Source organism: Octopus sinensis, linkage group LG20, assembly GCF_006345805.1.
Source record: "Octopus sinensis linkage group LG20, ASM634580v1, whole genome shotgun sequence".
Lineage (NCBI taxonomy): Eukaryota > Metazoa > Mollusca > Cephalopoda > Octopoda > Octopodidae > Octopus > Octopus sinensis.
In genome coordinates, this window is record NC_043016.1 from 28,704,392 (window position 1) to 28,717,504 (window position 13,113).

Here is a 13,113-nt window from a genome sequence, read left to right on the forward strand (position 1 = left end):
TTTGCTTTCACACATGTAGGTGTTGTTGCTGCTACTGTTACTGCTACTGCTGCTATCACTAGTATTCCAATGATTTCATGTAAAGACAGAAACACTCACAGGGACACATAACTGCACATGCACACACATAAATATGTGCACACATACACTTATATGCACATGTACACTTGAACACTTTCATACACACACACACACACACGAATAAACACATATCCACACACAAATATATACTCGTGCACATTCATGCAAACACAGGGGCATGCATGCACATACACGCAAATATGTGCTTACACACAAATACATGCATATACACACACTCATCAGAGCATTAGATGAAACGATTTGCCGTATGTTGTAATGACTGTTTATATTCTGTAGGTGGGATCAATAAAACAAATTATCTTTTAAGTACTAGGTCAATTTAATTGCCTAGACCCTTATTCCTAGTTTGTGGCCTTCTACACGTGTCAGAAATGAGTGGTGGTGTTAGTATGAAGCACTGAGCTGGGTACTTTGCACAAATAATGCTTTAACAGTTCAACAATTAGACTTCATCCATCCATTTTCCCCATCCACCATTCCTGAAAGGATTGTTGGAGTAGAGTCCTCAGGTACCTCCTTCACAAGTACCATCTCCATAGGGTCCTATCAGAAGTAACTATCGTTACACTTTCTGGTTAGATTCCCAACTGAAACTATCGGTATTATTCAGCCACCTCATTCTTTGTTGACTGCCTTGACTCCCACCAGTTGGCTCAGCTTGATAAATCCATCTTACAATTTTCTCCTGTGACATTATAGTCACATATACATAGTACTAAAACTGTGATCTCCCAATGCAGAGGAGTAGTAGATAGTGACCAAAAGGGTACAATCGCAAATACAAGCTGCCAAAAAAGGGGTTCCTTCTGTAAGTCTCTGGAGTAACATTACTCGACAGGGTGAATAGTTCAGTGGTCAGGGAGTCTCGCAGGGTTGAGCCCTACTTCTCTACACTGAGAGACTTCTTCACAAAACCAATAATGCAAAGAAAACACAACACAGTTATATTTGCTTTGCAAAGAATAAATTATTCTCATGTCAGTAACATGTAAAAAGCGCCCTTCAAACTTGAGTGGTATGCTGTGCTTGAGAAGACCCAACAAGCAAGCAAACTTGTAGTCATGGCCAATGCCAGTGTCATGTGACTGGCATCCATGCCAGTGGCATGTAAAAAGTACCCTTCAAATATTGGGCCTCACTGAGGTAGTGACTGAGACTTTTGGCAATATACTATGATTGAGAAGACCTGTCAATCCAAGTGAGATTGTAGTCGTAGCCGATGCCAGTGTTACATAACTGGTACCTGTGCTGGTAGTATGTAAAAAGCACCCACTACACTCTTGGAGTAGTTGGTGTTAGGAATGGTATCCAGCTTAAGAAATCATGCCAAATCAGATTGGAACCTGATGCAGCTCCCCAACTTACCAATTTTCAATTAAATCATCCAACCCATGCCATGGGTTGGATGATGATGATGTTATCGTTAAGAAAAGAATTATTACTTTTTTCATAACCTTGTAATATATGATGTGTCCACTGTAGTATAAGGTGTGGTTGTAGGATACGGTATGCTATTGTGATATATGCTGTGGTTGTTGTCGCAATTGTTTTTATTTTTATTTTTACAGATCAAATTGCCGTATTTGAATGAAACTTTGTCAGCTTTAAAATGTGTCCAGATTGCTGGTGGATCAAAAAGTTTATTTTGTGGTGAGTTGTCTGATTTTTCCCTTAATATTAAACACAACTGGTCTCCATTACTAATCTACTTAATCAGTCTATGTTGTACCTCTACAGCAAGAAATCTGTTCTATTTTGGCTCCTACTTCCATAATTTGACCCCCCTCATTACCAAATACTAAGCTACTTTCCTCTCCATTCAGTCAGGGGAGGGGGATTGGTTTTGCAAGCTAAATGGTGACCACACTATTGCCAGTGTCATGAAGAAAGTATCCAGTACAGCCTGTAAAGTGGTTGCTGTTAGGAAGGATATTCAGACATGGAAACCATGCCAAAGCAAACATTTGAGATCACTGCAGTCTTTGGACCTGTTTGATTCTGTCAGATTATCCAACCTAGACAATCATAGAACACAACTTATTAAATGATCATGGTGATGATGATGATGATAATGTACATTATTGGTTTACAATTTCATTTTGAAGAAGTTATGCATTTTTCTTATGACTAAGGATCTTGTACATGGTCACTGAATATGCTAGAAATAGCAGACAAATCTTCAATTCTCCACCTCAGTCTTATAAGAAAGGGATACCTATAATGTAGTCCAAGATACACTATGTTTGAAAAACAGACTAGATGACCATGAGAAGAATGTCTCTGATCATTGACCTACTGGAATCAGAGTTAAATCAGTTTTTGTAAGAACTATAATAACATCAATGAAGGCCTTCAGTTGAAAATAATTTAGCAAGCTGGATAATTTATCAGTGATTTCATCTGTACGGAAAGTTTATCTTCATGCTTGTTTGATTGGTCAACAACAACAGCATCTTCTATCTTGTAGAAACTGTATAACTGTATCATCATCATCATCATTTAATGTCCACTTTCCATGCTAGCATGGGTTGGATGATTTGACTGAGGTCTGGCAAACCAGATGGCTGCATCAGGCTCCAATCTGATCTGGCAGAGTTTCTACAGCTGGAGGCCCTTCCTAATGCTAACCACTCCAAGAGTGTAGTGGGTGCTTTTGCGTGCCACCAACATGAGGGCCAGTCAGGTGGTACTGGCAACGGCCATGCTCAAATGGTGCTGTTTATGTGCCACCTGCACATGAGCCAGTCCAGTGGCACTGGCAACGACTTCGCTCAAATGTCTTTTCATGTATCACCAGCACAGGTGCCAGCAAGGCAACGCAGGTAACAATCACGCTTGAATGGTGCTTTTTACGTGCCACCGGCACGGAAGCCAGTTAGCTGCTCTGGCAACAATCACGATCAGATGGTACTCTTAGCGCTCCACTAGCACAGATGCCATCATCGAATTTGATTTCGACTTCGATATTTTTGCGATATTCTGCTGGTTTCATGAAGGTGGGTTCTGCTCACAGCTGTATTAAAAGAGGCTTCAGGTTGAGAACAGTCTATAGATTTAAAATAAATTTTCTATTATCTTTGTTTTTCTTTGTTTTTTTTTTTTGCTTCAAATATTTTCTTAACATCCAATTTCAGTTACCCAAGAAGGAAAGGTCTATGTGTGTGGTGAAGCTACCAATGGGCGGCTTGGATTAGGAGTCACATGTGGCAGTGTTCCTACCCCAACTCTTGTAGGGGCACTCAGCCAATATGTCATAAAAAAGGTTGCTGTTCATTCAGGTACTATTATGCTTGCAGCTTTTATAACTTTTTATTTCTCTCTCTCTCTCTCTCTTTCACATTTCTTTTTCTCTCTTTTCTCTTTCTTTGTCTCTTTTTTTTTACACTGATAGCATCAATGACATATGAACAACACATACACTTTTACACAGCATTTATACATGGGCACACACATGCACTCTCTTGCTCTCTCTCTCTCTCTCTCTCTCACACACACATACACACACACTTTCTCTCTCTCTCTCTAAAATACATTTTATGTTTAATGTGAAAGAAATATTGGGGTTTTTTCCTAGAACTGATAACAAAAATTGTATTTTTCTGAATAATTATTTAATTACAAACCGCATTTACATTTCCTCTTTATCAATTATATTCGTCACCATTTAGTTTTCGTTTTATTATCTATTTTATTTTTATAATATTTTATCATATTTTCTTCTTGTTTTCTCTTGTCAAAGGTGGGCGACATGCATTAGCTCTAACTGTTGATGGTAAAGTATTTTCTTGGGGTGAAGGAGATGATGGAAAACTTGGACATGGAAATAGATCGTAAGTTTTTAAGTATATTAATGAATTTGACAATTCTTTGTACTTTATGTTGGTACTTTACATTTTGTTCTGTAATTATAGTTTAACCCTTTAGCATTCTGATTACTCTGTCAAATGCTATGCTTATTTATTCACACTGTTTTGAATTAATCATAAATTATCTCATAGCCTTGAGATTTTGATGATGTGATTATTTTTAGAATGACATTTCAGAGGTGTGAGAGGCAGGATCTGGTCAGTTTGAACCTAAAACAAATAGAATATTTGAGCCAGGAATGGTTTAAATACTAAAGGGTTAAAATAAAAAAAAAAAAAGCCTGTGGTTGCATTGAACTGAGTAACAAGTCAAGGATTGCCACCCAAAAAAATGAATGGCTATTCTGACAGGCTCTCGCAATTTCTGTCTACAAATGCCACTTACAAGGGATTAGCTAACCTGAAGTTATAGTAAAGATACTTGGCCAGGGTGCCACACAGTAGAATCAACCCTTTAGCATTCAGGTTACTGTGTCAAATTTGACGCTTATTTATCCACATTGTTTTGCATTAATCATGCATTATCTTGTAGCTTTAAGATTTTGATGAAGTGATTGTATATTTCTAGAATGTCATTGTAGGGTAGGTGTGTAAGGCTGGATCTGGCCAGTTTGAACATGAAACATGTGGAATATTTGGGCTGGATGTGACTGGTTTGAATGCTAAAGGGTTAAAATCAATGAAAGGCGATGAGGTGGCACTAAGCTGAGCAACACATCAAGGCTTTCACCCCACAAAAATGAATGGCCATTCTGACAGATTCTCACAGTTTCTGTCTACAAATGCCACTTACAAGAGATTGGCTAATCTGAGATTATAGTAGAGACATTTGCTCAAGGTACCTTACAGTAGGATCAACCCTTTAACAGTCAGATTACTTAGTCAAATGTAATGCTTATTTATCCATATTGTTTTCAAGTAATCCTGTTTTATCTTGTAGCTTTGAGATTTCAATGATGTGATTGTTTAGTTTTAGAATGACATTATAGGGTTTGATGTGAGAGATTTGATCTGGCTAATTTGAACAAAAAAAAAAACAGTTGGATATTTGAGCTGGTTTTATGCTGGTTTAACTCGTTAGCATTCAGATTCCTCTGTCAAATGTAATTCTTATTTATTCACATTGTTTTGAATTAATCACGCATTATCTCATAGCTTTGAGATATTGAATCATATGATTGTAATTTTTTACAATGACACTGTAGGGTAGGTGTGAGAGGCCAGATCTGGCTGGTCTTGAACACAAAACAGCTAGAATATTTGAGCTATTTATGGCTAATGTAAATGCTAAAGGGCTAAGTCCATCAGTGGAAATAAAACAATGATATGTTAGCTAGTTTGACAATTCGGTTTATGCATTACATTATATATTTCATTACTGTTTCATTATTAATTATTATAGCATGTTATATCATTTTAATATGCGATAGTATATAATATTATATTAGTTTGTGTTAGTGTATTATATTATATCAGTGTGTAAATAATGTATAATATTATATTAGTACATAATATTATTATATATTATTACATTCTGGTGTCATGCAACCGACACCTGTGCCAGTGGCATGTAAAAGCACCCATGACACTCTTGGAAGGGTTGGCTGTAGGAAGGGCATCCAGTCAAAGAAACCACACCAAATTAGAGTGGAGTCTGGTGCAGCTCCCTCAGCTTACCAGCCCTGGTTAAACTATCCAACCCATGCCAGCATGGACATTAGATGTTAAATTGATAGTGATGATGATGAAGAATATATTAGCATATAAATTATTAGTGTATTAAATTATATTGTTTCATCATATCCACAGCCACTGTGAATTATTGTGATTCCACAAAAAAAGCATTGCTAGCTTATTTTGACAAGAATGCACATGCATGTGCACACAAACACACACGCATACACACATCATCATCATCATCATCATCCTTTAATGTTCATTTTCCATGCTGGCATGAGACGGATGGTTGGAGCAGAGTTGGCAAACAGAAGAGCTGCATCAGGCTTCAGCTTGACTTTGTTTCTATGGCTGGATGCCGCCTTTCCTAACACCAGTCACTATCCAGTGTGTGTTGGGTGCTTTCTACACAGCACTGGCACATCTACAATTTTTCCAAATGGGGGGAAAATGTAACTTTAATTATAACATTTAAGCCTTTAGAGTTTTTGTTGTTTTTTTTTTAATAAAAAAGAATTCAAATAAATAAAAAGCAATTCATCTTTAATTTTTTTTTTTTTTTTTAATATTTTTCAGCCGCTGTAATAGACTTCGACTTGTGCTGGCTTTGAAGTCCAAACGTGTACGAGATATTGCTTGCGGCAGTTCCCACAGTGCCGCAATTATTTCCAATGGAGATCTTTACACCTGGGGTCTTGGAGAGTATGGTAGACTGGGGCATGGAGATACAACCACTCAACTCAAACCAAAGCAGGTTAATTATTCCTTATATTCAAACTTATTGTGATATTTAGAAGAGTCCTATTTTGCCAATGGTATTATCATTGTTGTTGTTGGTGGTGGTGGTAAGAATAAAATAGTGATAATGAAGTTTTGATGGTATTGAATTGTTAGAGTACTGGATTAAATGCTTTGTGTCATTCGGTCCAGCTCTTTATGTTTTGTGCTCAATCCTGTGAGGATTAAAAGATTAAAACAAGAGTTGATAAAATAAATCCATACAAATCAAATACCAATGTAGACACAGTTGACCAATATCACTCCTAAATTTTCAGCCTTTTTGTCTGTAAAAGAAATTATTATAATTATTATCATCATTAATAATAATAAAGACAATAATAATCCTTTCTATTATAGGCACAAGGCCTGAAATTTGGTGAGAGGGGACTAGTCAATTACATTGATCCCAGTGTTTCACTGGTATTTAATTTATCAACCCCGAAAGGATGAAAGGCAAAGTCGACCTTGGCAAAATTTGAACTCAGAACATAGCAGCAGATGAAATACCACTAAGCATTTCACCTAGCATGCTAATGGTTCTGCCAGCTCACCGCCTTAATAATGTGGTAAGCTGTCAGAATCATTAACTCATCAGACAAATAGCTTAACAGCATCTCTTCCAGCAGTCTATGTTCTGAGTTCAAATGCTGCTTAGATTGACTTTGCCTTTCTTCCTTTCAGGATCACTGCTGGAACCTTTCTTTCCTTTCAGCAAACCATAATAGGAAAATTAGAACCCCACTACCACCACCATCACCAAAAAAAAAGCATAAATAGTATTGCTGATATAATTGTTTATGGTAGGAGTACAAGATATTCATGATTAGTTTTATCTCTCATATCTGTTAATAATTCAGAACTAAAATATCAGAACTATCAAATATTTATCATTTTCTTTTCGTTCCCCCACCTTTTAAATAGCTAATATTTATTTATTTTCTAAGTTGGTGAGCCAGCAGAATCGTTAGTACAACAGGCAAAATACTCAGCAGCATTTCATCTGCTCTGAGATGAAATGTCTCTGAGGTTGACTTTGCCTTTCATCCTTTCAAGATTGATAAAATAAGTACCAGTTGAGTACTGGGGTTGATGTGATCGACTTACTCCCCCCCCCCCCAAATTACTGGCTCCAAAACTTGAATCCAATATTTGTTTATTTCCTGAAATATAATCTCTGAGTATGTCCTCATATAGTCTTTCTGTTTACAGGTTATGGCTCTTGTTGGCCAAAGGGTTAAGCAAGTTGCCTGTGGAAGTCGTGATGCCCAGACACTTGCCTTGACTGACGAAGGACTTGTTTATTCTTGGGGTGATGGAGATTTCGGTAAATTAGGTCGTGGAGGGAGTGAAGGCTGCAGTGTTCCACATGTCATTGATCGCCTAACAAATCTCAATGTCTGTCAAATTGAATGTGGAGCTCAATTTTCTCTGGCTCTCACAAAATCTGGTGGAGTTTGGACATGGTAAGTATATTTGTTGATTTGTTTCATTTTATCTGTGTATACTATATTGATAGTATATTGACATGTTGACTAAACTTACCCATTCAAATTTAGATATACTCTTTTATCAAAATATACTTTATATATATATATATATGCCGTCTGCCAGCCTCGTCTGGCACCTGTGTCGGTGGCACATAAAATCACCCACTACACTCTCGGAGTGGTTGGCGTTAGGAAGGGCATCCAGCTGTAGAAACACTGCCAGATCTGACTGGCCTGGTGCAGCCTTCGGGCTTGCCAGACCCCAGTTGAACCGTCCAACCCATGCTAGCATGAAAAGCGGACGTTAAACGATGATGATGATGATGATGTTTTAAAAATATATGTATATACATATATATATATATATATATATATATCATCATCATCATCTTTGATTAACATCTGTTTTCCATGCTGGCATGGGTTGGACAGTTTGACTGAGGACTGTTAAGTATGGAGGCTGTGCTGGACTCCAGTCTGTTTGGGCAAGGTTTCTACAGCTGGATGTCCTTCCTAATGCCAATCACTCTGAGAGTGTAATGGGTGCTTTTTACATGCCACCGATATGGAGGCCATCAGAGGCGGTACTAGCAATGACCATGCTCGAATGGTGCTTTTTACGTGCCACCAGCATGGGAGCCAGTCAGGCAGCCCTGGCATTGACCACATTCGAATGGTGCTAGTGTCCATTTTCCATGCTGGCATGGGTTAGATGGTTGGACTAGGTTTGGTAATTTGGATAGTCTGATTTGGCTTGGTTTCCATGGCTTGATGCCCTTCCTAATACCAACCATTCCAAGAGTGTAGTGGGTGCCTTTTATATATTACCAGCACTGACCACAACTATGATTTCACTTGGCTTGCCAAAGGTCTCAACCGCTTGTCATCACCTCTGTGAGACTCAACATCCAAAGATCACATTTCACCAGCTCATCCAATATCAGACCAGTTTGCGAAAAAGAGCATTCTGCTCAGAAATACAGCTGTAAATTTAACTTAATCATTTTCAGATATAATCTAATACATAAGTCTTTATCAAGTTGCATGTTTTTACTTTGTAAACAGATTTTGTCAACAAGATGACAAGTTTTGTTAATGTAATAATTGTATTTTCTTACAGGGGTAAGGGAGACTACTTCCGATTGGGTCATGGAACAGATACTCACATTAGAAAGCCTAAATGCGTTGAAGGCCTGAAAGGGAAAAAAATTGTACATGTTGCTGTTGGGGCCTTACACTGTTTAGCTGTCACCGATACGGGACAGGTGAGTTAATTTGGTCTTTTAATTTGATCCAGACTAACCTGAGTTTACCCTTTAGCATTTAAACCAGCTATATCCACCCAGAATATTCTACCCGTTTTAAGTTCAAACTAGCCAGATCAAACCTCTCACACCTATCCTACAATGTCATTCTAAAAGTAAACAATGACATCATTTGAAATCATGAAGCTATGAGATAATGCATGATTAATTCAAAACAATGTGAATAAATTAGCATTGCATTTGACAGAATAATCTAAATGCTAAAGAGCTAGACAACAACAAACGCATATCTCATGATCAAAGATATTGCTTTTGTGATCAACTTGTCTTTATTTGGTGGGTATAGTGTATCCGAGATTATGTAATCCAGTGTGTACTTCTATTTTAAGATGGAAGCATGTAATTCAAGTGAGATTTTACATTTATTTCTATAAGATTGATTGACCACCTAGAAGTTGCCTCTTCGCTTTGTGTAGCAGTCTGTTTTGGCTTAGTTTCTATGGGTGGATGGCCTCCTTGCACCAACTACTCCACAGAGTGTACTATTCCGCAATATATTTATATATATATATGGGAAGAACTCACAAAAAAAAACAAAAAGATGAAGACAGGTGGTGTAGACAACGAACAGATGTATTGGTATAACGCTCAGGAAGTGAAAAAGTTTTTAACGTTTCGAGCCTCCGCTCTTCCACAGAAAGGAGCACAGAAAGAAACAAGGAGAGAAAATAAAGAATATGTAGTGGCTAGCGATACAAGCACAGTTCCAGCTCAGTCTTGATCCAGCTGTGGCCATCCACATTTTTAATATCTACAGTTGTGTTACCAAATGTATCAGTTCTGTTTTTTATTGTTTTTTTAAGATGGTAGGATATAATATAGAAATGCATTTCTGCTATTGCTGACAACACAACTATTCATATAGAAAATTCATCCACTCAAATTTGAACACAAATTGTTTAAGCAGATACCTTTTGTTAAGGGCATAAGTGTCCCTGACAAGTTACTTGACCACAAAGGTGGAAAGGTTCAAATTACTTGCTGGATGACAATCACATATAGGTCTGGCCATAGCTATAGATATGTATGCTTATAATTCACCCTTCTTCTTTCTAGAATATGTACCATGATAATCATAACTAACCAATCAATAATCTTGACTAAAAATTTTTGTTTTTATCATAAATGTATTAATAGGTTTCTGCTTATTTAGTTTCCAGTTATTAATTTGTTTATAATAGAATTTTAATGTATTCAAGTCTTGAAATATAATTGAAGATGATAACAAAGAATCTTTAAATAATATTTCAGGTTTATGCATGGGGAGATAATGACCATGGACAGCAAGGAAATGGAACCACCACTGTCAATAGAAAACCAGCTCTCGTTCACGGACTGGAAAGTTTCAAAATAACTAAAGTTGCATGTGGTTCTTCTCATAGCATTGCATGGGCAACCACAGATCTTGCTGCACCAACAACTCATGAACCTGTACTTTTTTCTGCTTCCCGAGATCCTCTTGGTTCTACACTCTTAGGTAAAACTGTTGAATTTAATTTTATTTTGATTTGATTTGTTTTGTAAAAAATAGGCGCAGGTATGGCTGTGTGGTAAGAAGCTTGCTTCCCGACCACATGGTCCCGCGTTCAGTCCCACTGTGGCACCTTGGGCAAGTGTCTTCTACAATAGCCTCGGGCCAACCAAAGCCTTGTGCATGGATTTGGTTGATGAAACTGAAAGACGCCTATCATGTGTGTGTGTGTCTTTGTATCTTTGTTAGTCCCCTACCACTACTTGACAACTGGTGTTGGTTTGTTTTTGCCCCCATAACTTAGCAGTTCAGCAAAAGGAGACTTCTAGAGTAAATACCAAGCTTTAAAAAAAGTGAGTACTGAGGTTGATTCATTCAATTAAAAGTTTTTCAAAGTGGTGCCCCAGCATGGCTGCTGTCTAATGACTGAAACAAATAAAAGATAATACAGTTCTATATTTAAGAGATGAGGAATTATGTGCATCATTTACATTACTTACATTTGATGGATTTTTGTCCTCATCTTGTTTCATGTTAACACAATCTTTCGGCTGATATATTCGCCAGCCTTCATCAGGTGTTTTGAGGAAATTTCAAACCGGAGTTCTCATTCCTAAGGTATTTTTCAATATTATTCTTATTGTCTTAATTCAGGTCACTGCCTGGAATCAAACTCGGAATCTTGAGGTTAGTAGCGCATGCTCTTAAGCACTATGTCATATACCCGTGGACAATTATGGAGTGAATTTTAGGGCTTATAAATCTAATATTCTCCTATCCTTCCTTAATACCAGTTCCCATATGCTATTCATATCTGAACTCAGTCTGCTTAGGAGGTTGTTGTGTCCTAGCATATGTGCTGCTTCTTTTAGTTTTTGTATTGTCCAGTGGTGTTCTCTGTCTATTATTTTAACTTTATCTCACAGGGGGAGGTGGTCTCTATTTTTCCATATTAGATTTATAAGCCCTAAAATTCACTCCATAATTGCCTACAGGCATATGGCATAAGATTCCAAGTTCAATTCCAAGCAGTGACCTGAATAATAATAACATTGAAAAATACCTTAGGAATGAGAACCCAGGTTCGAAATTTCCCCAAGGCTGGAGAGTATATCAGCTGAAATGTTGTTAACAGCAAACAAGGTGAAGAAAAATATCCATCAAATATAAATCATGTAAACAAGTAAAAGATAAATCATAAAAGATTTTATATGGGGTATTGATCAGATTGGAGCCTGGTTCAGCTTCCCAGCTTGCCAGTCCTCAGTCAAACTGTCCAGTCCATACCAGCATGGAAAGCAGATGTTAAACGATGATGATATTAGACTTAATCCATTGCTTACCATCATCTGAACCTTGTATGTTTTTAGTTGAATCCACTCTATGGAAAGCACTCAGTGAAGGCATCTAGTTTTAAGCATGTTTTCCTCCCTTCCTCCCTCAAGTTTTACTGGCCTTTTAATGGATTATGAACCCAACTCTTACCTCCTGACTAAGACTAATAATAATAATGAGTATGATGATTCAAAGCTGGGTTATTTGCAAGGACTGAAGTGGAGTTTTGCCACAAGCCATGAATTGTGGTTTCTCTCATCCTCTCTTCCCACCAGTCTTAGAGGTTCTGCTGGGCATCATCATCATTGTTGCTGTTCTTGATTTAAAAAAAGACATAAGAACAGTAGTGAAACCATTTTCATTTTATTGCTTAAAAACAAAAGCATTTGTTTTTGTACTTAAATCAATTAATATTTTTTTCCCCCTTTAATTAATTTCATACCAGGTTTAAATGAAGGAGTCAATGATGAGATAACATCCTCAGTTATTCCTGCAACTACTACCAAACCGAAACGACCATCTTTGTCAAAGATCATTCTTTCTTTGGAATCTGATGCCAGTAAACAACAAGCTTTGAACCATATACTCACTGCTCTACAGATCAAATACGCCAGGTGAGTGACTTCAGTGTTCACACCAAATTATGACTTCTTTATATATTTTTTTTATGTTTCTACTATCTATTTCTTCACAGCCCCTAGTGATCATTTTTCTCTGTCTCTTCTAAATGTGAGTAACTTTGCATCTCCTTTACAAAAACTTGCCCTACCCCCATTTCCTTCTTTCATACTACTTCTCACCCTGTGTGTATGTTTGTGTGTTACTGTCTCATTGCAACCTTATTAGTCCTGGTATAAAAAAAATAGGCACCCAGTCCATGCTGTAAAGTGGTTAGCATTAGAAAGGTCAGCCAGCTCTAGAAATGATGCCACAGCAGACATTGGGGTACAGTGTGGTCCTTGGACCCATCTTTGTCAAACCATCCAACCTGTGCCAATATGGAACATGGACATTAAATGATGATGACGATGAGGAGTTTCCAATTTCAGAATCACTGATTATTCATAAAT

General features: G+C 37.3%; 1 protein-coding gene across 1 annotated transcript in view; it reads left to right on the plus strand.

Annotated features, from left to right (window-relative positions):
* The window catches only part of LOC115222504 (E3 ubiquitin-protein ligase HERC2-like), a 226,020-nt gene that overhangs the window by 151,175 nt on the left and 61,732 nt on the right, over positions 1–13,113 (plus strand). Inside the window, 8 exon segments of the mRNA XM_036511621.1 lie at positions 1,671–1,752; positions 3,237–3,380; positions 3,842–3,932; positions 6,222–6,399; positions 7,635–7,888; positions 9,033–9,177; positions 10,489–10,714; positions 12,489–12,657. Coding sequence (XP_036367514.1) covers positions 1,671–1,752; positions 3,237–3,380; positions 3,842–3,932; positions 6,222–6,399; positions 7,635–7,888; positions 9,033–9,177; positions 10,489–10,714; positions 12,489–12,657 — 1,289 coding nt within the window.